The sequence below is a fragment of the Lipotes vexillifer genome, unplaced genomic scaffold, assembly GCF_000442215.2.
Source record: "Lipotes vexillifer unplaced genomic scaffold, Lipotes_vexillifer_v1.1 scaffold481, whole genome shotgun sequence".
Classification (NCBI taxonomy): Eukaryota; Metazoa; Chordata; class Mammalia; order Artiodactyla; family Lipotidae; genus Lipotes; species Lipotes vexillifer.
This window is the reverse complement of record NW_006789873.1, coordinates 1,697,522-1,725,158: the sequence shown is the minus strand read 5'-3', so window position 1 is coordinate 1,725,158 and position 27,637 is coordinate 1,697,522. Positions and strand designations below refer to the sequence as shown.

Below are 27,637 nucleotides of genomic sequence, written 5' to 3'. Positions count from 1 at the left end.
TCGAGCAGCTTTTCGTGTGCTTCTTGGCCATCTGTATGTTCTCTTTGGAGAAGTGTCTATTTAGGTCTTCTGCCCATTTTTCGATTGGGTTGTTTTTTTAATATTGAGCTGCATGAGCTGTTTCTATACTTTGGAGATTAATCCTTTGTCCATTGATTCGTTTGCAAATATTTTCCCCCCTTCTGAGGGTTGTCTTTTCGTCTTGTTTGTAGTTTCCTTTGCTGTGCAAAAGCTTTGAAGTTTCATTAGGTCCCATTTGTTTATTTTTGTTTTTATTTCCATTACTCTAGGAGGTGGATCAAAAAAGATCTTGCTGTGATTTATATCAAAAGAGTGTTCTTCCTATGTTTTCCTCTAAGAGTTTTATAGTGTCCGGTCTTACATTTAGGTCTCTACTTTATGTTGAGTTTATTTTTGTGTATGGTGTTAGGGAGTGTTCTCATTTCATTCTTTTACATGTAGATGTCCAGTTTTCCCAGCACCACTTATTGAAGAGACTGTCTTTTCTTCATTGTATATCCTTGCCTCCTTTGTCATAGATTAGTTGACCATAGGTGCGTGGGTTTATCTCTGGGCTTTCTATCCTGTTCCATTGATCTATGTTTCTGTTTTTGTGCCAGTACCTTATTGTCTTGATTACTGTAGCTTTGTAGTATAGTCTGAAGTCAGGGAGTCTGATTCCTCCAGCTCCGTTTTTTTCCCTCAAGACTGCTTTGGCTATTCGGGGTCTTTTGTGTCTCCATACAAATTTTAAGGTTTTTTTGTTCTAGTTGCGTAAAAAATGCCATTGGTAATTTGATAGGGATTGCACTGAACCTGTAGATTGCTTTGGGTAGTATAGTCATTTTCACAATATTGATTCTTCCAATCCAAGAACATGGTATATCTCTCCATCTGTTGGTATCATCTTTAATTTCTTTCATCAGTGTCTTATAGTTTTCTGCATACAGGTCTTTTGTCTCCCTAGGTAGGTTTATTCCTAGGTATTTTATTCTTTTTGTTGCAATGGTAAATGGGAGTGTTTCCTTTATTTCTTTCAGATTTTTCATCCTTAGTGTATAGGAATGCAAGAGATTTCTGTGCATTAATCTTATATCCTGCAACTTTACCAAATTCATTGATTGGCTCTAGTAGTTTTCTGGTGGCATCTTTAGGATTCTCTGTGTATAGTATCATGTCATCTGCAAACGCTGACAGTTTTACTTCTTCTTTTCCAATTTGAATTCCTTTTATTTCTTTTTCTTCTCTGATTGCCGTGGCTAGGACTTCCAAAACCATGTTGAATAATAGTGGTGAGAGTGGATATCCTTGTCCTGTTCCTGATCTTAGAGGAAATGGTTTCAGTTTTTCACCACTGAGAATGATGTTTGCTGTGGGTTTGTCATATATGGCCTTTATTATGTTGAGGTAGGTTCCCTCTATGCCCACTTTCTGGAGTTTTTATCATAAATGGGTGCTGAATTTTGTCAAAAGCTTTTTCTGCATCTATTGAGATGATCATATGGTTTTTCTGCTTCAATTTGTTAATATGGTGTATCACGTTGATTGATTTGCATATACTGAAGAATCCTTGCATCCCTGGGATAAATCCCACTTGATCACGGTGTATGAACCTTTTAATGTGTTGCTGGATTCTGTTTGCTAGTATTTTGTTGAGGATTTTCGCATCTATGTTCATCAGTGATACTGGTCTGTAATTTTCTTCTTTTGTAGTATCTGTCTGGTTTTGGTATCAGGGTGATGGTGCCCTCATAGAATGAGTTTGGTCCTTGCCGGGTAGAGTAACCTTGGTTGTAGGTTCTTCCCTTTCATCACTTTAAGTATATCATGCCACTCCCTTCTAGCCTGTAGAGTTTCTGCTGAGAAATCAGCTGTTAACCTTATGGGAGTTCCCTTGTATGTTGTTATTTGTCATTTTTCCCTTGTTGCTTTCAATAATTTTTCTTTGTCTTTAATTTTTGCCAATTTGATTACTATGTGTCTCAGTGTGTTTCTCCTTGGGTTTATCCAGTATGGGACTCTGCGCTTCCTGGACTTGGGTGGCTATTTCCTTTCCCATGTTAGGGAAGTTTTTGACTATAATCTCTTGAATTATTTTCTCTGGTCCTTTCTCTTTCTCTTCTCCTTCTGGGAGCCCTATAATGCGAATGTTGTTGTGTTTGATCTTGTCCCAGAGGTCTCTTAGGCTGTCTTCATTTCTTTCACTCTTTTTTCTTTATTGTGTTCCACAGCAGTGAATTCCACAATTCTGTCTTCCAGGTCACTTATCTTTTCTTCTGCCTCAGTTATTCTGCTCTTGATTCCTTCTAGTGTTGTTTTCATTTCAGTTATTTTATTGTTCACCTCTGTTTGTTTGTTCTTTAATTCCTCTAGGTGTTTGTTAAACATTTCTTGCATCTTCTCGATCTTTGCCTCCATTCTTTTTCCGAGGTCCTGGGTCATCTTCACTATCATTATTCTGAATTCTTTTTTCTGGAAGGTTGCCTATCTCCACTTCATTTAGTTGTTTCTCTGGGGTCTTATCTTGTTCCTTCATCTGGTACATAGCCCTCTGACTTTTCATCTTGTCTATCTTTCTGTGAATTGGGGGTTTTTTTCAAACATACTTTTGGTTATGTTTCAAACTTCCTATAATGAAAGTTTATAAAGTGCGCTAAAACAAAGATGAGTGTAAATAATGCCTAGCACAGCACTTTGCACATGGGTAGTCAACAAATCTGGTGAATCAAAGAAAGAATATGGAGTCAATTCTAGCAAAGAGCACAGTATGAATACACTACTAAAATTTTCCAAGTTAAATCACACAGTTTAAATTCTATTATCTTCCAAGGAAGAGCACATGAAAAGATGAGTGGTAAGAGAGGTAGGTAGAGTTTTCAAGGAATAATGGTTACAACCATAATGATACAGAATGTAGTATTTACTGAGCAACTTACTATGTGCCAGGCACATTGCTAAGAGCTTCACATGCATCATTTCATTTAATTCTTACAATAATCCTACAAGGTGGGTTTTTTTTAATCCCCATTTTACAGATGCAGTATTAAGGTTCTAAGAGATACTAAATAACTTGCCCAAGATCACATGACTAGTAAGTGGCAGAGCTAAGATTTAAATATACATCTGAATTCAAAGCCCATATTCAACCAGTGTACAAAACTGCCTTTCCAGTACCTAATAAATCTATTCAATGCACCTAAATTAAAAAGGTTTTTAAACACTTTGATACCATATTAAAATCTCCCTAAACTTCCACTTAATAAAAGTAATGAAGATTGGAAACTGCAGCATAATCTAGAGAAAAAGAACAAGGGAAAGAAAATATTAAGGGACTATTAAACCAGGCAAGGGCTTGAATCTACATAAATGACAACACACTTTCAACATACTTCCAATATAACTATTTCCTGAAACATATACTGAGTTATATGATTTGACAAACACCTCTAATAAAGCTCCCAAATTGTCCATTAGGGGTTCCACCAAGTCCCTGATTTGTTTACACTGTCTCAGAACACCTGGGATTTTATGGTCACTGTAATTGTGGCACTTATCACTAATTTCAGACTTATAAAAATCTATAAAACAAATTCCTATATACTGGGGCTTCCCTGGTGGCGCAGTGGGTGAGAGTCCACCTGCCGATGCAGGGGACACGGGTTCGTGCCCCGGTCCGGGAAGATCCCACATGCCGCGGAGCGGCTGGGCCCGTGAGCCATGGCCGCTGAGCCTGCGCGTCCGGAGCCTGTGCTCCGCAAAGGGAGAGGCCACAACAGTGAGAGGCCCACGTACCACAAAAAAAAAAAAAAAAAAAAAGAACCACCATTCATTTGTAATCACAGTTCCTTATAAGTAGTCATATGTTTAGTGATGACAAATTATCATATTAAAGTACTTCTACAAAATACAGACTGGCATCTGCTACAAGCTAAAGCTATTTGCTATTGCCAACATTTGACATTTTTGAAATATTGCTTTAAAAAAAGGTAAAAGGGCTTCCCTGGTGGCGCAGTGGTTAAGAATCCACCTGCCAATGCAGGGGACACGGGTTCGAGCCCTGGTCCAGGAAGATCCCACATGCTGCAGAGCAACTAAGCCCATGAGCCACAACTACTGAGCCTGCGCTCTAGAGCCTGTGAGTCACAACTACTGAAGCCCGTGCGCCTAGAGCCCGTGCTCTGCAACAAGAGAAGCCACAGCCGTGAGAAGCCGGCCCACCACAATGAAGAGTAGCCCCCGCTCACCTCAACTAGAGAAAGCCCGCGCACAGCAACGAAGACCCAACGCAGCCAAAAATAAATAAATAAAATAAATTAAGTTATTAAAAAAGAAAGGTAAAGGATATACCTATTATCTAAACACAGGCCAATGGGGGGGGGGCGAAACATAAGATGTAGGATTTAATTCTGGCTATTCCTGTCCATTTCTAACATATAGGAGGGCACTACACCATTTTAAGCACTCAATCACCACATGTGGCTAGTGGCTACCATATTGGACAGTGCAAATATAGAACATTTCCATCGTCACAGAAAGTTCTGCTAAACAGCATTGTTGAGCCATTAATTCTCCATTCCCTTGTAAAAAGCCCTGCACCTTTGAGGTCCATGTCATTCAACTAAACCACTGCTCCCCAAATTAATATGCATACAAACCACCTGGGATCTTGTTTAAATTCCTATTAAGTAGGTCAGGGGTGGGGCTTCAGATCAGGCATTTCTAACAACTCCCAGATGACGTCCATTCTGCTGGTCCACAGACTATGCTACCTTCTTCCTCTCCTTCTTGCTAATAATTGCCAATTCCCAATCATTCCACTCACACATCACTTTCTTTAGCACACAGCTCACAGCCCTCTTCTCCATCCTGACCCCTGCCCATCATGCTGGGTGATTTCACTATCCACATGGACAATCCAAGCAACACCCAGCCATTCAGTTCCTTAGTCTTCACTGATGTCCTCCATCAACCACCTAATCCCTACAATCATACCCAGATACCTCATAATCACCTAAAAGGATTCTACCTCTGAAATCACTATATCATACTTTGGGACCACAGATGATTGCTTTCCCAAGTACTTTCATTCTCATTGTTCTTCAATCTTACCAGGACCTCCAGTCTATTAATTCCTTTCAGTTTCTTTACTCTCGCAAATATTCTAAACTCCCTTATCCCTTTACTCCTTTGTTGAACCCACTTGGAAAAATTCCGATTCTGAATGAACCAACTAGATACGAAAGTACCTATTCTACACCCAGGATCCTGTACTGCTGCAGGAAATGTCACACAACCTGACTGATGGCATCACTTTATAAATTCATGGTTACCAACCTCAACTGGTCCAATTCAGTCCGGAAACTTTACATTTCTCTAGGCAAACTTCCTCCCCTGGTCTTCACAACTATTCTTTCAAAACAACTTCTCTCTCCTTCAACTTCCAACCCCCACCCCTCCCCCTACATTCTCCCTCACAGAGAAAACAGACCTGATGGGAACCACTTATCCTCTTCCTTCTCTCCTATTACAGTGGAAAGGACCTCCTTATCACAGGGCAATTGTTCCACTTGTGCACTGAATCCTCCTTCTTGTACCTTCAATCTCTTCTCGTTCATTGGATCCTTTCTTGTAAGCATTAACAACTAATCCCCCCCCACCAAAAAAAAGGCCAACGAAGTGAAAGAAACCAATCTGAAAAGGCTACATACTGTATGATTCCAACTATATGACATTCTGGAAAAGGTAAAAGTATGGAGATGGTAAAGAGATTCTCAAATTTAATATTTCAAAGCACAGTTCATGTTATATCAAGCTAACATGACAGACTGAATTACATAGTATTTATCGCTTTAAGTATTAGCAAAGTAGGTACTGAGCCACAAGTGGCAAAAATGATCAAGAAATCGCCAAAGGTATCAATTCCTCTTTGCTGTATAGATTAGTGCCATACAATTCTCAAAGACAGTCCCTGAAATACAATCCTATAAACCCCCAACATAAATTACAATCATAAAGTAGAATATGTTTCCCATTAGAATAATGAAATAATTGGAAGTTCTGTTTCTGACAAAGCACTCAATATCTAATAAATTCAAGCTAGATGAATGTGATAAAAGTCAAAATTCAATAAACAGAAACTCTGTCATACTTTTAAACTGTAATATTATGCTTTCAAGTTCTACAAGATGAGTATAAACATACTACATGTGTCAATAATACAGGGAACCCAAATGTGCTACCAAACTATACACTGAACCCAAAATTCAAATCAATCGTATCACAAATTTGAATTGTAGTATTCCTGCCAGATATATTGAAAGAAAAGTCCTCTTAGGACTTCCCTGGCAGGCCAGTGGTTAAGATTTCACCTTCCAATGCAGGGGATGTGGGTTTGATCCCTGGTCGGGGAGCTAAGATCCCACATTCCTCAGGGCCAAAAAACCAAAACAGAAAACAGAAGCAATATTGTAAAAAATTCAATAAAGACTTTAAAAATGGTCCACATGAAAAAAATCTTAAAAAAAACGGAAAGCCCTCCTGAAAAGTATGAATTTAGATCTTCCTCATTAAAACGTTTCTCAAAGCAAAAAGGTGGTCAAAATTATTTTTATGTAGTCTGCACTGACTTATCTCTACCACTAGATGGTACTATCAGCTTCAGAAACTGAGGGAATAAAAGGGGAGATGACTATATTACATTGTTGCCACCCTCAAATATCCTGCCCCAGTATGCTGACACACTTGTATTCGTCAGATTATTAAGTCTCAATCCTTGCCTTATCACATATGCTCACTACAATTGTGAAGAGACTCAAATAAATTCGCTGTTAAAACCTGAAGCAATGAGAGGTGGGAAAGCTTACTCTTAACCTTTCACGAAAGGTTTTTCAATTCAATTACAGAATTAAGTGAGGAAAAAACTGAAGGAAAACACTATAAAGTTTATCAGTTGTACTTTATCACCTCAAAAACATTCTGTTATTATTATTTGTCCAATATGTTTACCTTAATGACAAGTTTTTGCTAAACACTGAATTTTTAACCAGCACTTCTAAAGTATTTAGACTAATCTGGTCCTGAAGGGGAAACAATACTATTTTGTATTATAAAACCAAGATCTAAGAGATCAAAAAGGGCCACAAATTTTAATATGCTAACACTGATAACTAGGTAAGTCTTTATAAAAGCAACAACTTCCTAAAACAACAGGCTCAAACCATTCTTAATTGTAAGCAACACGTTCTCAGAAGCTAACAAAAACTTTAAAGATCTCTAATCTAAATGGAAGGATAGAACAATCTCAGATTAAATCTAAGCCTTTTTATACTGCTAGTAAAAGCATCAAAACCATCTGTTTGAAAAGCTTTGAAACAAGTCAGAATTCAATTTGAGAACTTTCCCATACCTTTTAAAGACCAACTACAGCTTGGCTAACTATACATGAACACGACTATCCTGGTTTTGTATAAATTTAAGTGGAAATAAACTATAAAACAATTTTAAAACTTTGTATTTTAAAATTGATTACCTCTTATGAACATGTCTGTATTAAGAAAAAGAAGTACTACAATGTGAATAAAAATTTAACAGAAAGCCTGTTTATCACAAAATGCACTAGTATCCCCAGTTCACGTTTTCTTTATCTGACAGTAGCAAGGTTTCTAATTATTACCTTTACAATCTACTAACATACTTACCTGAACACAGAAATCCGTAACCACTAGCATCATTTCCCCCTAAAGATAAATACATTCTCAACATACTCTTCATAAGAATTTTGGGGTAAAAGTTTTCTTAAAAATCCAGATCTTTTTCACTAGGTACATCAGTTTATCTGAATGCTTCTCTCTCTTTTTTTCCCCCTCATAATGGTTGAATAATTTTTATAGTGCTTAAACTTAAAAGCGAACAGAACGTGTTCTCTATACTTAAGTATCTTAGTTATAAATCTTAATAATAGGAATAAAAAGGGAATTAATTTACAGATATAATAAAACTGCTCTCAAAAGGCTTTGAATCTCTGTAGGAACTGGGTTAAGCATTCTATTTTTTTTAATTGAAGTATAGATGGTTTACAATGTTGTGAAAAATATGGAACGCTTCACGAATTTGCGTGTCATCCTTGCACAGGGGCCATGCTAATCTTCTCTGTATCGTTCCAATATTAGTATATGTGCTACTGAAGAAAGCACCCGAATGCTTTTAATTCTTCAAAATGTATTCAATATTGAGATATGTCTTGTGGTAAAAGTCAATATAGTATAGTTCGCTCATATTTTACTCAAATTTCCTCTTGAAATTGAAAAGTGGCTGAATAACATACCTTCAGAGTTATGTGCAGTTTTCTTGTGTTTTCGGCAATAAACCCTACAAAAAATGAAGAAATTAAAAGTAAACAAACCAAATTCATTTTTCAAATTAAGAATGAGCAGTACACTTCACCCCATTCACAAGCTGGATTCCAAAAACCTTATCATTAAACTTTCTATGCCATTTCTCTAAGCATTAAATTCCCTACCAAAAACACCCTTTACGATGATGATGAAATGCTTTGAAATGGGAAAAAATGTTTACAAGGGCCTAAAGAAAGTATGACTGTTTTAAAAAAACTAAAAGAGAAGTTAAATAATTACATGTAAATTCCTTGTGAAGGTTTCTCTCGTATCTGAGCTTTATCATGCAATGCACAGTGGTAGTGGTATGTCCTGTGACATGTTTTCACATCACAACCAATTGTAGCTCCAGGACAATGGCACAAAGAACACATCTACAGGAAAACAATAAAATAATATTATTAGTGTGTGATTTTTCTATGGCTATGAAATCAGGTTAGAGGCATATCAAATCTCTGTCAAGGAAAACAAATTGTTTATTGAAAAGTTCTGCTAACTAATAATGCTACTTTTCTTGTTTTCTCACCTAGAAATAATTCAAATCAAATTCTACTGGGAGTATTTTTTCCCATGTTAAACTATGACAAAATTAATGGAATATTATTAATATCTATTGGTTCATTGTGGTTCAGAGAAAATCTGAAATGTTGCAAATTAGGAATGTAAGCCGTAGACCTTTTCACAATCCAGATCTTCCTGGAAATGAGTAACTGGAGAAAATGGCTCATTCCAGACAAAATTTTCTTTCACATTTCCACTTATCAATGAGAATTTTTAGGAAAAAACTCACATACTATTTGGGAACCTGGTAAAATCAATTTCAAGTGCAGGAAGGAGAGAAGATAAAAGAATTAGGTAGATTTTCAAATACCTCGAGCCCTAAAAATATTTTGTGATGTCAAATTGATTGTGAAAACATGCTCATCTATTTTAATTTAATCTGTTACTTACCTCTCACATTATGAATTCAAGGAAGTAGATAAAACAGATTCTTTCAAGATATTTTAATATTATCTTACCTTCTGACTTTATTGGATAATTCACACTGTTTAACTAGCTCATGTCTAAATTTAGAAACAAATTCTTTAAGAAAAGTACATAACAATGACTGTTAGTGGTTCTGATTAACATATCATAGTATACTGTACTGAGTGGACTTTTAATCAGGCTGTATCCTAAGCTATAAATGCCATGCAAAAATAAATTCACAGTAAGGTAAATCTTAAAATCTGTTCATTTGTTTCTTTGTTGTTAGATGCCTCATTTGGAACTGTTCTCATTCCTCTTGATTAATTTTAACATAAAGAACATCCTAATTTTTGCATTACTTGGCTCCTAAGCAATTTTAGTGTACCAAGAGGCTAACGTAAATTCTAATAAATTGCCTTACATTTCTCTAAGCAAGTCAAACACTCAACCTCTCACTCAAGCTATCATTTAAAAAAGACTCCTATGTAAGTCAGAAACAAACATTCTCTATACAGGTACTTCCCAGAAAACATGATGGCCAGTGCCCATTATTAATGCGAAAGAAATACGCCACTTCCTTAAATAAATACAGAAACTTCAAAGCAATACTGTAAAAAGAAACACTGTGCCAAATTATCAAGCAGGGAAAGTTGTTAAATACTTTTGGGTGGCTTATAAATTCTTGAGGAGGTGGAGCATTTGTACTACAACTTATTTATGAGGTTCTATTATTTTAGTAAATTATACTTCTAATCAAAAAAATCATAGACTTATAGAAATTGTGGAAAACATGAAAGAGCACAACGAAAATTAAAAGATCACTCATACTCACCAAGTGTAGACACCATTACAGTGTTGCTATGCTTACGTGAAAGTATTTTTCTATGTAATTTTGTACATACTGTCACTTGCTTTTTAACTTAATAAATTTAACATTACCACTACTTCATTAAGAACTGTATTGCAAGTAGCTCATTTTGAAATTACATCGAAAATGTGTTTGCATGGGGACGTTCTGAAAAAAATTATTGAGTTCAATGAGCAAGCAAAACTAAAAGGAGAGGTACTGTTCAAAATCCTGTAGAGGCTCGGCACTGGCAAACACAGTGAGATGGGCGCTCTCAGATACTGCTGGAAATTGGTATACTCTCTGGACAGCAGCTTGCCTTATTTATCTTAGAACTTATTAAAAGTTTATACTCTCTGATCCAGTAATTTTCCTTGAATTAATCTAGTCTACAAAATAAATCATACTTAAACGATTTATATGCAATCATGTTCACTGCAGAGTTGGAATAGCCCAAAATGTAAAACCACCTGCGGAAAACAACCACTGAAAAATGTTTAAATAAATTACAGTACAACCATATGTAGGAATGTTCCTTACTCTTTTCAAAAACATTTTAATGGCATGGGAAAAGCTTTATGTATAACATTAAGTGAAAAAATAAAGCAGGATACAGAGTTAGGTATGCTAATTGTGTTTACAACATATACTCTTTGAAAATAGGTGGAAGTAAACATAGCAAAATGCTGAGTGACTATCTGTGTGTGATTGGTTTTCTTCTTCATCATTTCATATATTTTCTGATTTTTCTACAAAGGGGAAATTACAAAAAATTATTTAAAAACCATTGGAAATACTCTAGCAAATGATTTCAATACCCATCTCTCAGTTTACTGAGAATAAGAAGGAAACCAAATGCCCAAAATATATCAAAATATGTTTTGGCTGGTTATAAATTCAAATCTGCCCAAAGTATAACCAGCTAACTACAGCAACTCAGAACAAATAAAAATTTTTTAAGTGAGAAAAAGCTTATTCTCACTTTTTTTTTTAAAACATCTTTATTGGGGTATAATTGCTTTACAATGGTGTGTTAGTTTCTGCTTTATAACAAAGTGAATCAGTTATACATATACATATGTTCCCATATCTCTTCCCTCTTGCGTCTCCCTCCCTCCCACCCTCCCTATCCAGGAAGAAAAGAAAGAGGAAGATATCCCAATAAAAATGTTTTCAGAGAGTGGAAGAATCTTCTCAAGGCTAGGAGTAGGAATTTTTCTTAATTAGAATTCACAGGATCTATTTTATGCAGCATTCATACACAAGCAGGTATTTCTGCTTGTATATGAAATTCTGGCAAAGTACTAAGAAAACACCAAAAAAGTGTCCATAATAAAACTAAATATAAAATGTATATCTGCTTGTGTACCTATGAATACAGAATGGGAACACTACTATGTTCAAGACATCACTACTATATTGCAACACCCGAAATAATTCTTTTTACTTGGACGCCTATGGGACTTAAGATAGAGTATTCATTTTAGCTCTTACCATTTTACTTCCTTGTATGACTAATTTATCTTTATAAATGTATAGACTTTATCCATCAAGTGCTTCTAGAACGAGTTTTTTGGAAGACAAACACTGTGACTTACCATGTAGTACTCAATTATCGAGAATGAGAAGGAAACCAAATGCCCAAAATATATCAAAACGTGTTTTGGCTGGTTATAAATTCAAATCTGCCCAAAGTATAACCAGTTAACTACAGAAACTCAGGTTACTCTGTTATTGAAGATTTTAATATCATATGGCATATTTTTTTCTCATTCACGTTCCTAATACCTGCAGACTTGACATAATTATCTTAAAATACATCTAAAAATATTTTAAAAGTCTGATTTGGAAAGGTGAAATTGCGAACGATCCAACTGAAGGGACACAGAATGAGCAGAGAGAATCAAGAAGAGATAAAAAGAAAATTAAAGAAGTTGAGAAAATAGATAGGTGGCTAGTATACTTTTCTTTAAAAAAAAGTATTATGGAAAATAAAACAAAGAGGACTTCTATCGAAAAAAAAAGTAGAATAATAGGAAAACGGGCCCCCCCCCCGACACAGCAAGGCACCAGTTGGTTGGACCTGAGTGATGTTATCCTGTATTCCTCGACACAAAACATTTATTTGCCCTCCAATCTGTCACAGGCCCTACTGGGCCCTCAGCAGAACGAGTGTCATGCTTGCACTGTAGCCAGGTTGCTCTCCATGTGGGCAAATCAAAGTTAATCTGACAGGAACACATTTCTCAAGGACAATGGTGGACTTCCTCCTCCCTGAAAAAAGGTCCGTCCCACATATCAAATATTCTGTTGAAGGCCAACTTCCTGTCTTCAATATAGGTATAAATGTCAATTCTCAGCTTATCCTGCCTATACCCTGATTTCAAGTTCTTTAAATAGAGGTGAAAATTTCTTTGTTGTTAATGATTTTTCTTTTACTTTTATTCCTCTATTCAGTTTGCTACCTAGTAGACCTAATAAATTTCAATTATCAGTTACTTCTTCCAAAATGGGGAGATCAGAAAAAGAGACTCTTTTATAGATGTTTTCATATACTATCTTTTAAAAAAATGTTAATAAAAATTATATATATTTAGGATGTACACCATGTTTTAATATACATATACACAGTGAAATGATTACTAGAGTTGAGCTAATTAACATATCCATCTCTTCATATAATTGCCATTTTTTTAGTGCATGTGGTACAAGCACCAGAAATCCACTCTCAACAAATTTCCAGGATACCATAGGGTATTATTAACTACGGTCATCATGCTGTACAGGAGATCTCTAGACTTATTTATCCTACATAACTGCAACTTTGTACCTTTTGACAAACATCTCCCATTTCCCCCACCCATCCCGCCCCTGGTAACCAGGGTTCTACTGTCTGTGAAGCTTTACTATGTTAAGATTAAGTTGTGCCACACAAGCAGAGTCTCAAGGAGCTGATCCACAGACGAAAGAGGAACTAAGTCACGCATGAGAGGAGACAAACGGAACTGAAAGGACTATGACTTAGCTAAAGTCCTGCAGAAGACAGAGGCTGGGACATACCTGCTCCTCAGTCAACTGAAATAGGCCAGGACTGAAATTCACTTTGCAAAAGGAAGAAGTCTTAAGTAATAAAAGGAAAAATACTGCTTTCTTAGTTGCTATGGGGGAAGCTCAGGGAAAACTCAACTAAGACCACAGACAGAGACAAGGCAAAACAAATGAGATTGCCAACTTCTAGGACAGGCAGAAAGAGAAGGCTCTTGGGGAAAAGCTCTAAGTCTTAGCTTGCTCAGCTTAACTGCTGTATATCTACTATGCATGTCAGTAACTGACCACCAGTGTATAAATATAAATTCTCACAGCCAAGTACTTACTACTCTCAAGATACCTGCTGCAAGAAAACTGCTACAAATGTACAGAGAATGAAAGAGGTTTCAAAAAAAAAAAAAGTCTGTAGGAAAAGAAAACAAAAGCAAAACAAAGAAAAATCAGAGGGACTTCCCTGGTGGTCCAGTGGTTAAGACTTCGCCTTCCAATGCAGGGGGTGCGGATTCCACCCCGCCCCCCCCTGCTCCCTGTTGGGGAGCTAAGATCCCACATGCCTCGGGGCCAAAAACATAAAACAGAGGCAATATTGTAGCAAATTCAATAAAGACTTTAAAAATGGTCCAGGTCAAAAAATCTTTTTAAAAAAAGCACTTGGGAGTTGTGAATAGGGTACCTAGGATATTTTCACAGGAGAAACCAGACAAAAATAAAGTGAGAGTAGTTCACCTTACACTGCTGTTTGTTATTCTGTGTTATTTTTAATAACAGAAAACACTACCTCCAGTTAAAACCAGAATGGAGGACAGTGCGGTTGGAGCAAGTTTTCAGAGCTGCCTACAAAATGCTCCTAACTCCAGGTTCATTACTTTATATAGAGTAATACCTCACATATCCAACACAGTCAGAAAACAGAGTAACCTCTGAATTATCTGGTTAGCGGATGCTGTCCACTTGATTTGTTAAAAACCCCTAAAAAAAATTACCACTGCCCGGAAAGGTGGAACATGAACTCATAACTGTTCCTGGTCTATCCTACATTTTGAAGAAGGTCTCAAAAAATACAAACTTAATAAAATATTCTTAATAAGGGTTATATAATAAAATAATCAGGTCTAAGTAGAAAGCTAGAAAGCAAAAATGAAATCTGAAAGCTGTCCAAGTCACTGAAAAGTGACTTGATAGATTAGGACCTTAAATTCCAAGTGCTTCTAAAAAACAGGGCTACTGAAAAGCACTTGTTTTTTACTAAAGTAATAGATAATTCTAAGCAGTTACTGAATAAATAATTTCAGAAGTCTTTTGGAAATCAGAGGGCAAGTAAGCCTATCAAGCTCTTACTTAACCTAGTCTCCTGACCTAGCTCTCAATATCACATACTCCAACTCCATCCAACTTTATGAATCATCATTATGAGGAATATAAAATCATCTTATCGGAGCTTTTGAAGTTTGTTTTATTCATCTGAAAGATTCAGAGTTTTTCTGAGCTCAGATCTTTTTGTTTAAGCTCTTCTAAGATGTAGGTCTTTCAGGCTGAGGGTACTCTAAAGTGCCACGCTGCTTACTATACTTAATCTGTGAAGAACACCAACTACAATCCATGCTCAAATAAGTACCAAGACATCCCCCCCAAACCAGACATAGATTATTTTATACTACTGGTTTGGGTTCTCTTCCATTAGCACAAATAAGTGAGAAGTGATTATAAATGACATAAATTTACAGTATTCTCAATTACAAAGAAGTATCAATATTCAATGAAGGCAAAGGAAAAAAAATTGTGAATTTTTTAAAAATTAATTTATTCAGTAATAGTCAAAGACCTGATTTTCTCCATCATTAGATCTGAAGTTTCTCTTTGGCCTCACATTCATTCTCCTTAATCACCTCCAAAGTAAAACAAAGTTCATTTTATATAAATGACAGGTAAAATACCTGTGCACATTTAAATTAATCTGCATGCCATAATGAGCTTTCAAAAAAATTCACATTTATACGAATACATTCATGATGCATGTACACTTAGTTACACAGATGACAATGAGGCCAGTGAACAAATCTTCAGGAAAAAATTTACCTGTTTTTCCCCCAAAATACTGTAAGGCAAGGATCCTGCAAGCCCAATTCCGCCCATCACCTGTTTTCATAAATAAAGTTTTACTGGCACACAGACATGTTCACTTCTTTGTGTATTGTCTGTGACCGCAACTGAAACAATATGGCTAGCAAAGCCTTAAATATTTATTATCTGATCCTTTACACAAAGTGTCCCGACCCCTGTCCTAAGGCAATGGTCCGTAATGGAGAGTGTTCATCAAAAATCACTTGGGAATCTTTTTCAGAAAATACCTATCTGCAACCCACCCACACCCCTTTCTGATTTAATAGTTGGTTAAGTACCAGTGCTCTAAGGATTTGGTAGCACCATTAATTACCTGGCATCTTCTGCTTCTTTGTATGTAGTAAGCAGTGGTTGCGTTCTATACACTTTGGGTGCTCCATTCTACCCTTACTGAATACCAAATAAGCCACACACACTCTACTTTAAATAGCACTGGCATTTAATATTCATTTAATACTTGTCAAAAGTACTTCCTCCTCCTTGAAACTCTTCCCCCTTTGAGTTCTACAGCATCATTTTCCCAGTGGAACACACTTCAAATGTCACTTTGTATGAAGTCTTTTGACTTCTCAGGTAAAATTAATTATGGTCCTCTCTCCCAGCTCCCCTGTGGCATTCTTTACATACTTCTAAGGCTAAAGTACATTTATTCATGATTGCATACAAAGTGTCTAGCATTGTGCTTGGTACAAAGTAGGCACCCAATTTAGTGTCTGATAAATGGACAGACAGATGATCTCTAGACTCTAGATGGAGGCCTTGACGAATACAATGCCTGAGGAAAACAACAAAAAGTTAACACCCTACTGGTAGAGTGAAGGTTGAAGAAACATGAAAACACCCTTGTTTGAGGCATACACAGCTCTCCACCATCCTGAACAAATAACCAACCTGATTTTTCCCTCTAGATTTCTCTCCTTCCTCTTCAAACTGCTAGAGCTGCAAACAACACTAAAACACTGATTAACCAAAACACAGGAGTTTTATGCTTATACTATTACTTCCGTAGTTAATTTACACCTAGCCCATTATTTAAGCTTCACACTATCATCCAATTGAAGCCCTTCCCTCCTTCAAATTCAGCCAACAGTTAATGAGTGCCCACTTACTAGAGTATAACTGAGCACAAATGATACGTCAAGCATCATGCTAAGTGTTTTCCATGCATTTCCCCCACTTAATCCTACGCTGGGCAAAGAAAATACAGTCTCTGCTCTCCCAGAGTTCACAACACAGTGGAGAAGAATGGCTTGCGCACGTGTAACAAGTACAATGCATAGTGTTAAACTCTATGACAGACGTGAAGGTTGAGCTGGACTCAAAAACAGACAAGTTCTGAGAGGCAGCTAGGAGATGAGTAACATCTGTACATGCACAGATGTGGGGACAAGCAGAGGATACTTGGGAAACCGAGAGGAGAAGGGATGACATTAGGAATGGAAAACGTGGGTTAAGGTATGACTTCTGAAGGGCAGATATTATTTTGTAGGCAGTAAGGAATCAGTAAAGGTTTGGAGTCAGGAAGTGAGTGATACTAGGTTATAAAAGTAGAGATCAAGTAAATACCAGCAGTATGTTGGAAGGATGGGAAGAGGAAGACTGGATACAGGGTCACAGTAAGAAAGACAAGAGGGCTGAGACATCCCAGAAGTAGAATCAATGTGACTGATGTGGAAGAAGGAAGAACTGAAGGTAAATGATTCAGAAAGAGAATCTGGTTTCAGGGTAGGGAGATGATAAATACTGGTTGAGTTTAAGATGCCTGCAGGACATCTATGTACAGCAGACAAATATGCTGCCATTATTATACTTCATTCTCCACAACGACTACTGTGTATCACCTGTCTCCTGAAAAATCATGCTTCGCCCCTCCTATCTAAGTCGAAATTCCTGTCTAATGTTTGACGACCCTGTAATCATCCCACCTTTCTCAATTCTAATCCATTACTGCCAGTCTCAATGACCCATTCTGTTATAGTTAACCTATTTCATGGACTCATCCTTTTTTTTTTTTTTTTTAAACTTACCATCTCTAGGAAGTATAGTCTTAACAACCTAAATTGGCAAGACCCCTCCCGCACAGAATAAAAAGGTGTATCTATAAATTGTCATGTATGCAGATTCATGGCATGCCCAATATCTAGATCATGAACTCTCAAAATGAGACACCCTGTTTCTCTGGGGTGCCAAGCACTCTACTGGTACTGAGTAAATAAACTAAACACTATGTAAAATTTGTCTTTTTATTTTCAGAGGCTACAAAAAGTATCTTGAGGGCAATAGAGACTTGGTATATTCTTACATAGTATGTATGTAGGACTTTTGTCCCCAAAACAATGCTATTAACAGAATATATTAATAGGAGTCTGATTATGCCCTAAATTCAGTACTATTTCCATCTTTATTAGAAAACTTCTAAGCTCTAATCATTACATTTTTTAAAATGTGATTTTTGGTTAGGAAGCTTAAAAGGCAGTCTAGTATAACCTAGAGATTAAGAGTTCTGGCTTTGGAGATTAAGAGTTCTGGCTTTGGAGATTAAGAGTTCTTGCTTTGGAGTTAACTGGCCCTGGATTCAAATTCCAGCTCTGCCACTTACTAGCTATATGACCATAGTCAGGTTACTTCTCTGAGCCTCAGTTTCCTAATCTGTAAAGTGAGAATGAATACCTTCCTATCTCACAATATGACTGTAAGGATTAAAAAGGTTCATGTATTTAAAGTACTTAGCCCAGTTCCTAGCACATATTAAGTGTTCAATAAATGTTGGCTATTTCTGCTACTGAAAAAAGCAGGAAAAATGTTCAAAGGATTTCTTAAGACATGTGAGTAAAATTTAGTTTGAAAAAGGGAAAGTTTAGGAATGACCTGAGGATAGTCATCAAGTTTATGAAGGACTTTTCATTTTTAATATAGAAAAAAACAAATATTTCCTTTAATGGAAAGAGGCAGACCTAGAATAAATGACTCTAACTTAAGTGAGATACTTGAGTTATACAGGAAGATGAATTTCGTAACTGTGAAGAGTGTTATATAATACTGGTCCTGTTTCAGGTTGCTTGGGTAGAATCACAATTTCTTGATATATTTAAAATAAGATAGACAAAAAAAAAATCTATGTTACGTGGCTTTTAGGTAATCTTGCCTAAGGGGAAGGAAAGTGAACTAAATGGCCTCTCAACTCCTTCTGTTCCTAGAGTCTGTGATATATGTGACATAGGTACCAATTTTAACAGTAACTATCTGATGTGGATACTCTTTTTCTTTTCTTTTCCTTTTTTTTTTTTTTTTTTTGGTGGGATCTTAGTTCCCTGACCAGGGATTGAACCCCGGCCCCAGCAGTGAAAGTGCTGAGTCCTAACCACTGGACTGCCAGGGAATTCCCCCGATGTAGATACTCTTAATGATCTCACCACCTAGTTTCATCCAGCAAGAGTATGTTCTTCAAATATACTCAAGTGTCTCCTTAAATAAAATGAAAACAGCAACGATAACTCATAATCTTACTTGGAAATTTGCATTTCTTGGCTAGATGGCTGGAGAATAAGCGTAGATGGTACAGATGTGGTGTCTCCACATATGAATTCAAGAGGAACTAGAAACCATTCTGGAAAAAAAAATCTGTCTTAATTGCAAAAACAGAGTCTCAAATTATAAAAACCTTAGTAGGCTGGCAAATGTTTCCTGGTCCATCTTGGTGCTTAAAGGTGATGTAAAAGAGATGAATATGTTCGTGCGGAAAGGCTTTCCTCCCTGATTCTTGTGGCTGACATGAAAATCTTGGAAAATGGCCTATGGCAGCAAGAACACACTTGCCACCCATACCTCCTGCTCTACTGTGAATTCCCATCCTCTCAAGGCTCTGACCCATCTGGCCACCTATATACTTTCACCTCAAACCCCAGACTCTTCTCTTTATACTTTTCTTTGGGGCAAGTGAGAACCTCTGCAGCCAGCACGAGATACGGACTGGAACCTGTCTTAAAAGCACCCATGGACCAGCACTCCTGTTTTTCATTATTTTCAATGAGAATTCATGACCCACTTTTCACCTAAAATCTAGATGAACGGGAGCCAGGGCAGACTCACAGGATAAAATGCCTTAAAAAGTCAATTATGGAAACTGATTATCTAGTTTACACGTAGCTTACCTACTTACATGAAACTATTCACTTTTTTTCTCCCTTTCTATTTGATTTATGGCCCTTTTATTGCTTAGACAAATCTACAAAGGGAAAAGTAAATAAGAAAAACCAAAATCTGGAATTTTGGTTACTTGATAGTACTTCACGTAAAAATGATGTAATGGAAGGGACAAAACTAAAGGTTAAAAGGCAACTTAAAAATTATTTCAAAATTAAACATACAAATGCTACTCCAGTCCTAGCCCCTATTTAAATTATTTAAATTCTGACATTTTAAGAGAAGGAAAGGGAGCAAAATTATATACCTGGCTCAAATGTTCTCTCCTTCTGCCACTATTCCTCAATGCTGGATGTCCACAGCCTCAAAATGGCTACAAAACACCTTTCCTAAGGGAATTCCCTGGCAGTCCGCTGGCTAAAACGCCATGCTTTCACTGCCAAGGGCGCAGGTTCAATCCCTGGTCGGGGAACTAAGATCCCACAAGTCATGCGGCACAGCCAAAAAAGAAAAGAAAAAAGAAAAAACCCACACCTTTCCTAAGGTAAGTCTTTATATCTCTTATAGCACTCTTTAGTTATGCAACATCACTGTTTAGTAAGCAGTGATATAGCATTATCCGTTTACTGTTGGTGACTTGTCCTAAGTTATATAATGTGTCAGTGGCAGTTATTAAAAAAACAGGCCTCATGAATTCCCAGCCCAGCATCCTTTTCATTAGCCTACAACAATATTAGCAGGATCTTATTATTACTTACGAACAATAACTACAACAGGGGCTACCATTTATCAAGTCTTAACCATGTACCAGGTGCCAGGCTAAATCCTGTATAGTCTCTTTTCTGATTCTCACAATATCCCTGGAAGGCAAGTACTACCATTATCTCCTTTTGGCAGGCGAAGAAAACATGGTGTAGAGAAGTAAATCAACTTGCCCGGGGTCACCCAGCTAGTTAGTTACTAAAGCTTGTGGTCTTAACCTCCAATACTGTTCTACTCCCTAGATCAAGGAACAAGCTTAGTTATTTATAACTCACTACACTTGGGCAAAAAAATTAACTCCCTACACCATACTATTAAAAATTAATCAAAACCATTTATAATAGTGAAATCTGTACAAAGTTCTGATGCTTTCTGCACAAACAGGTACAAATAAATTAAATCTCCAATGAATTTAGCAATACTGCCAGATGTATGCTGCTGCTTCATATAAAACTAGGCACTGCATTTGTTAATAACACAGTAACACCAGGGACCAAAACTGCTCCTGTTCTGACTAGAGCAGCCATGTCAAGTAACAAAAATGCTAACAAGTCAGGATGTAGATGCATTTTCCAGGAATATTCATAATGCCAAGGAATAAATAATGGGGTGATAAGGGATACAGTACAACTAGCTTCAAGTAAATAGTATTCTTTCTTTGTACCCAAAGTTGTTTTTAAGGACTAGGAAATAAAAACGTAACTGCTCTGGTTCTCAAAACTCAGCAAGCCACAGTAACATGAAGAAATCTAAAACCACCAAATTTAAAAAAAACGCATTTTTTAAAAAATGCAGCATTCTATTGCTATCGACAGTTTTGAGGGTGGGGAATATAAACATTTTCACAGTTAAGGTCTCACTACAACAAAAACTGTCTGACCTCTGAATTCCCATTTGTGCCAATACTGATTCTAGGGTTTGAGACTATTTATCCTTCAAACAAATCTCAAATGTTATCTTTGAACTTCTTCATATTGCTTTTCTTTTTTTTTAAAACTAATACTAGAAAACTGACTACTTTTCAAAATAGATTATTCCTGACATCAAAATGATAGCCCCCCCTTTCCCATTAGATTCTTTACAAAATATGAGATTACTTAGTGCCTAAGAACATAGATATATGTTCTGCCAAACCCATCTTTAAAATAATGAAACACTTGATAGTGGAGCTACTGAAGGTACATTTACAGATGTAATTTCAATAAAGAGCTCAGAGGAGAAAAAATAACCAAATGAGCACTGTCTCAATGTAAACCATAATGTATTAAATAGCAACAGAGACGACACTACCTCTCCAACAGAGCAATACAGTATCTTGCCAAACTGGTTACTTGGTAGTGAAGACAACTGTAGGAACATTACACTTAGCACAGCTTCAGAAAAACTGTAAGATTCACCAAAAGTTATCCAAAGTCAGAAATGCTGTGTTGTATAGCTGAACCATGGTAAAATACGTTGTGCAGCAACTACTAACATTTTCCTGTTGAAAGGGTTCTGTCATCTTCATTTGTAATGATCACAATTACTTTATTAATGGAAAATGAAAACATTTCAGAATTTTAATTATCAAAATATACGTGAATGAAGACTTTAACACATGAAATATTCAAATTAAGCAAACTGCTTGTTTTGTAAGTAAACATGGCCTCCAAGAAGATTTTAATTCTTTTCGAAAAGAAAAAAAAGTGGATAATATACATATTGATTCACTCCTTTTTCATTGATTGACAAATAAGTTAAACCTAGCCTTGCAATTTGCTGATTTGGGGAAAAAAAGTAAGACTGCAATTTAAAAAAATTACACTCAGTTAATAACATGATACACTCTAAAATAAGCAATTTCCTCCTTAATGAGCTTAAAGTAAGTTTTATTCTCAAGAGGCAGAAATACCAACTTACCAGCTTCGTGCCTCTTTTAATTTCCTTTTGGACATCTTCAATAGAAAATCCACCAAGACTTTCGTTATCAGAGTGTGATGATACCAAAGCAGATGAAAAGAGCTATAAATTACATTTAAAAAAAATTAAGGTTCATATAAAGAAATTACAGTGAAACAGTGAATAAGATGTTAAATTTAAAAGGAAATATTCAAGTAAAAATGGCATAGCATTAGGGAGAAACCATTTCTTAGAAGTTTAACTGGTTTTGTTGTTTTGTTTTGTTTAGTAATCAGGAATATTCATTATTAAGATTCTTATGGTTTCAGGTCTCTTGGTTGCTGTGGGCATACTTACCATGCACTTATGGTGTGCTGCCACCTTCTGGTTTTCAGATATTAGTAACTGTCCACATTCCTTGTCTCTATTTGACTTACAAAAGCCACATTTGCGCTGTCTTGTAGGCCCTTTTTTCTGTTCAACTGAGCTTGACATGATTTTTAAATTGCCTTTAGAATGCCACTTTATGTCTCAAGAAATGCTACAGAGAATAAGAAGGGCAACAAAATGGTTAATTTTGTTTTAAAAATCAGTTTACACAGTAATATAAATTGCTTAATATTTGACCTAGGTCTTAATATATGCATATGCATAAAAATAGCTATTTAGTATAGACAAATTAATATTCAAACCTCTGTAATTTTAAAAAATGTACAGCATATGCATAAAGATAAGTTAATGAAGTACTGAGAAAAATCAAACTGCTCTCAAATTAAGGGACATGTAAAATAATTAGAACTATTTCTGCATGGATAAATAAAACATGAACAGTGCATGATATTAAAATAGTCATCTGCTGACATAATTAATGAAAAATATTTTTCATGTATAGCTAGCTAGGTGCCCCTTCAAGGAGACAAAGAATTATACATCTAAGAGCAGAGCAAAAACTAATAAGAGAACTACACAATATCCAGGGTGAACAGAATTCTATAACTGCACAACTCCTTAAAGCTCACATATTGATAATCCAACAAATGAGAAATGAATTTACATAACCATGACTTTGGAACACTTATTTTTAAAAGTTGAATTATTTTCAAGTTTAAAAAAAATCACGTATACATCTTTATTAGTTTTTGCTATTGTATTCCTTTTGCACGTTAAGGAAAACATTCAGCTTTACACCAGTCTATTCAAAAACTCAGACTTTAGGAACCAATCATTTATAAAAACAACTGTATTATCTGACTCTGAGATTTACTCCAAAAATCTGCTTATTAAAGTTACAAACTGACAGTCGTGTTCTAAATGTAGTAACTTTCATACTTTAATTAGTAATACTGTATAAAGAAAGGGAAATTTTTCTGAATGAGCCTTAAATTTTGTCAAATTATAACTATAGGTAGTATAGTCAAACAAAAAAAGGGAGGAAAAGCTCTAACGTGGAAGGTTTCAGATTTAGATCATCAATCTCAACATGGATTCTTCAGAAGACTATAAACAAATGTAAAATCAGTTATTTGAATTGTGTAGGTTTCCCAAATCAACCTAACTAAGCAGTTCAGGACCCAGGTTACCACAACACACAATACAGTCAATAAAATCTCAAATTTTTGTGTTAACATTTACTAAATTCTTTCCATTCCTCCATACATTTGAACATTTTCAAAATATGTTGAAAAAATGGACTCACTAACACTACACTTTCTTTCTGAGAAGCACTTGCTCACCAACAAGAACAGGAGCAGTTGGAAACCTGCAAGGTGGTAGCTGCAAACCATTCAGTGCTTTACAATGTAACAATGCAAATACTTAAAACTGAACACGAAGTCACAAAGAAACAGGTCTTCTCATCAATTTACATCTAGGTTTTTCTCTTTAATGAAACTTCAAAGGCCATGACAGTCTCTGCATTGATGGGTTTCGCAAACTCTTAATGCTATTTACAATTTTAAATACTTCACTCTTCCAAATGGCATCGGATACTTTACAACAGTACTGTATTCATAGCACTGGCTATAAACCGTGAAACTGATTGAAAACAGGCAGCAAATACTTTTAGGATTAAAGAAAAAAAAAAGAACATAACAGAGAAACAAAAGAAACAAAAGGGGAAGTGTGTTTGCATTTGCTCAGGCAAATATGTGTTCAGTTGCTTTATCAAGAATGTAGCTGCCAACATCTTTAGAATTAAATATGCAAAACAGCCAAATTCATAAATAGCACCAGAATTTGCTACTTGAGTTCTAAATTAGCTTTCTGTACTACTGTGCAATGAACAGTAAGCACTCTGAAAGCACTGTAATGTATTCAGCATTTCTCCTGGTCATCCTTGGCCAGCTGAAAGGATGGCACATTATGAATCCAATCTATACAGACGTCTTAATGTGCAATTTCTGTACAACCTTAGCATAAGCTATAAAAACAGCTTAAGACAAAGTAAATTCCTAGATTAGAACATCACTTTTTCTTCTTAAAATTAATTCTGAAAATGGTGTCCCCAAAATTCTACCCATATTGAATCCTGCCTCTTTCCATTTATAAACAGGTAAATTTCTCATCCTAATTTTGAGAACCTACTTTTCTAGGTATCAAAGACCCCAAAATCTAAAAGAGAAAAAAAGGTACACTTTATTTTGCATTCAAAAATACTCTAGTGTATTTTTCCTGTAATCAGTTTAAATATAATTTGTAAAGTGAACAGAAACGCACATAAAAGTGCACCAAACCAATTAAAAACTTTCCCCAACGTGCAATGGGTAAATGGATTTTTCCACTAAAATTCAAATAATGCATCTGTGCATATCTTGCTAATTTTTTTTACAGCCTCCTTGTAAAACATGAAGTGGAGAACATCATGGAAACAATGACTCCTAGTAAAAATGTCTTTATCATAAAAATGCAGATTTTTATCTAATGCTGACACATTTGTGGTCTCTACTTGAGGAGAATAAGGGCATTCCAAGGACCAATATTAAGGGGTTCATAATGATCCATACAGTATATGGCATTTTAATTTTAGTCTAAAAGGTTTTTCAGGGCATGCGGAGATCAAACTTTGATGCTTTCACCCAACAATGAAACCTTTTCCTTAAAAGAAACATAGCATTATGGATAATGTTATAAAGCAGAAATAAAGAGGCAAAGATAACAGCGTGAGAAACATAATTTAAATGTCCGAAAAAATATAAAAACCCGATTAGTTAGGCTGAAGCAATCAGTGCATTTCAGATTTTCCAAGATGCTTTAAAGCACCAAGGTGGAAATAACCTGAAACATCAAGGAGAGCATTCAAGAACCAACTCGAGAGCTCATTCAGTGTCTGATATCTGAAAGACCATTTTCACGGAAAAACAAAACAAAACAAAAACTGCAGTTCCGGAAGATCAAACAATTCCACACGCAAGGAAGTTGAAATATACAGATCAAAATATATAAACATGATCTAAGAAGCAGTATTTCTGTCAGGAAAGTTACACTGGAGGGAAATAAACGAATAAGAGATGAACCGGAAGGGCACCTGAATTTGGTTGCACGATATTATTACATGCTTCGCACTGCTTTTTGCGGTTATTCAAAAGGAAACTAAAGGAATTTTCCAGTTGTTTCGAACCCAAGGGTAGAGAAAGAATCTGAACTGTATGAATAAGACCTGATATTACGTAGTAAGCCGATAAAAAGAAAAGGTTTTTCGAAATTAAAGGATTTTTCAACTTCCACGCAGAATATCGAAACGAAGAAATTTCAAAAGAATGCCGTGCTGCTCGTCCATATAATAAAGGATGGTACACATAACGTACCGGAGCCTCTCCGTTATTTATTCCTCAATACACACTAGACTCCAAGATCTCCCTCTAATCAAGCGCTAGATAAACTCGCAAAACTATCTTCCAATAAAGCACTTTAGCAGGTTCCTTTCGGTCGTAAAGTCAGGGTCCCCTAATTGTCCTTTTCCAATCCTCCTGGATCTAGGAAAATATCACCCTACCACTTTCTTTAACCCTCCTCCCGCCAGGAGTTCGCCCTCTAATAGTCTTCGTTTCCTATCTCAGTTTCACCCCTAATTCCCCCCACCCCGGAGTTTTTCCTCATTCCGTAAGGTTACCCTTCTTGCCATCCTAACAATTCTTCCTCTCACTCTTCCCAAACTGGGAGTCTCCCTCCTTCCCAAATATGTCCTAAGCGATGGCAAAGACTAAAAATTCCCGGTATTTTGTCCTCCTTAAATGTTGCGCCCCCTCCCCCGAAGTCTAGGCTTAAGCCTAACCTCTCCCTTGGCTCCTCCGAAGCACTTTTCTCAGCAGCCTCTCTGCCAAGCGCCTTCAATGAGCGGCGCTTCTGGGGTCCCTGACAATAAAGCGAGACCACCAAGAGTCCCCCTTAACAACGGGCAGGGGCGGCGGCCTGGCCACCGCCATCCTCCTTGTCTTCTCCCGCCGGGCAGAGAATGGGGGGCCCCAGGGTACCGTGGGGACTCACCGGCGGGGCCCAGAGGCGAACGGCAGGGGAGAAGCGCCAATGAGGGGAAAGAGAAAGAACTCGGTCTTGGTTCTCCGGCAGCGCCTGGAAGCGGGGTTCTGTCGCCGGAGGTTGTTTCCTTTCATTCGAGAACAGACGGGCTCGCGGAGCGCCCTTACGTCGCCCCCCTCGCACGCAACGACTCACATAGCGTTAATACGTCTCGAGCGCGCCGCGGGCCCTGATTGGCTGCAGCGAGGAGGCCGCTGAAGCCGTAGAGCCACAACGCATGTGCAGAAGCCACCCCCAGTACGGATCGGGGCGGCAGGCCCCGCCTCCTGCTCGCGCGCGTACCTTCTATTCTCCGGTCCGCCGCTCAGCCAAGTGTTTGGGGGCAGGATCCGAGGAGATAGAGAAAGAGATTCAAAGATATCGCTGTGGGTTGGGCGGAGAAGGGGCTGGGTTGGGACTAGAAACCGTTGGCCAGGGGCCCCGGGTAACCAGTTTTCAACAGTGATTCAAGTGGGTAGGCCTTATCCCTTGCACTTGTTCACCGAGGCCTTTTCATATCCATTATTTCATTGTACTCTCGTGGCATCCCTTTGAGGTCCCCCGTTCTCTGGTTTTACTGCCAGGAAAGACTGAGAAGCTCGTAGTGGAGTCAGTCTGCCTGGATTTCAATCTTTGGGCGAATCATTTTTCATCTCCGTGCCTTAAATTTGTGTCTTTAAAATGGGGATAAAAATAGTATCTCACGGGTTTATTGTGAGGAAGAAATGAGATAATGCCAGTAAACCGTGTATTAGCGTCCCTGGCGTATAACAGGCCCTGTATAAATTCTGAGATTTTTCATAATCAGAAAAGATAAGTGATTTTCTTCATATTTCACACAGGTAAACCTGACACCTAAACTGAGCGCTTTCCTCTGATGTATGAAGCCAGCCTGTGTGGGTTTGAATCTCAGCTCCCCCACTTCTAGCTCTATGACCTTGAGCACGTTGCATTACCTCTGTCC

The 27,637-nt window shown here is 37.0% G+C and overlaps 1 protein-coding gene across 4 annotated transcripts in view; it reads right to left on the bottom strand.

Annotated features, from left to right (window-relative positions):
* PHF6 (PHD finger protein 6) overlaps window positions 1–26,799 on the bottom strand; it is a 50,303-nt gene extending 23,504 nt beyond the window's left edge. For 2 of the 4 annotated variants that reach the window (XM_007462880.1, XM_007462882.1), the window contains exons 1-5: window positions 26,644–26,799; window positions 22,519–22,702; window positions 22,183–22,284; window positions 8,634–8,767; window positions 8,324–8,367 (exon numbers count right to left, since the gene is read on the bottom strand). In XM_007462880.1, coding sequence (XP_007462942.1) covers window positions 8,324–8,367; window positions 8,634–8,767; window positions 22,183–22,284; window positions 22,519–22,656 — 418 coding nt within the window. In that variant the 5' untranslated portion in view covers window positions 22,657–22,702; window positions 26,644–26,799. The remainder of the gene's footprint in view (window positions 1–8,323; window positions 8,368–8,633; window positions 8,768–22,182; window positions 22,285–22,518; window positions 22,703–26,643) is intronic. The other 2 variants (XM_007462879.1, XM_007462881.1) reach the window with 2 other exon arrangements.
* Window positions 26,800–27,637: the final 838 nt, after the last annotated feature.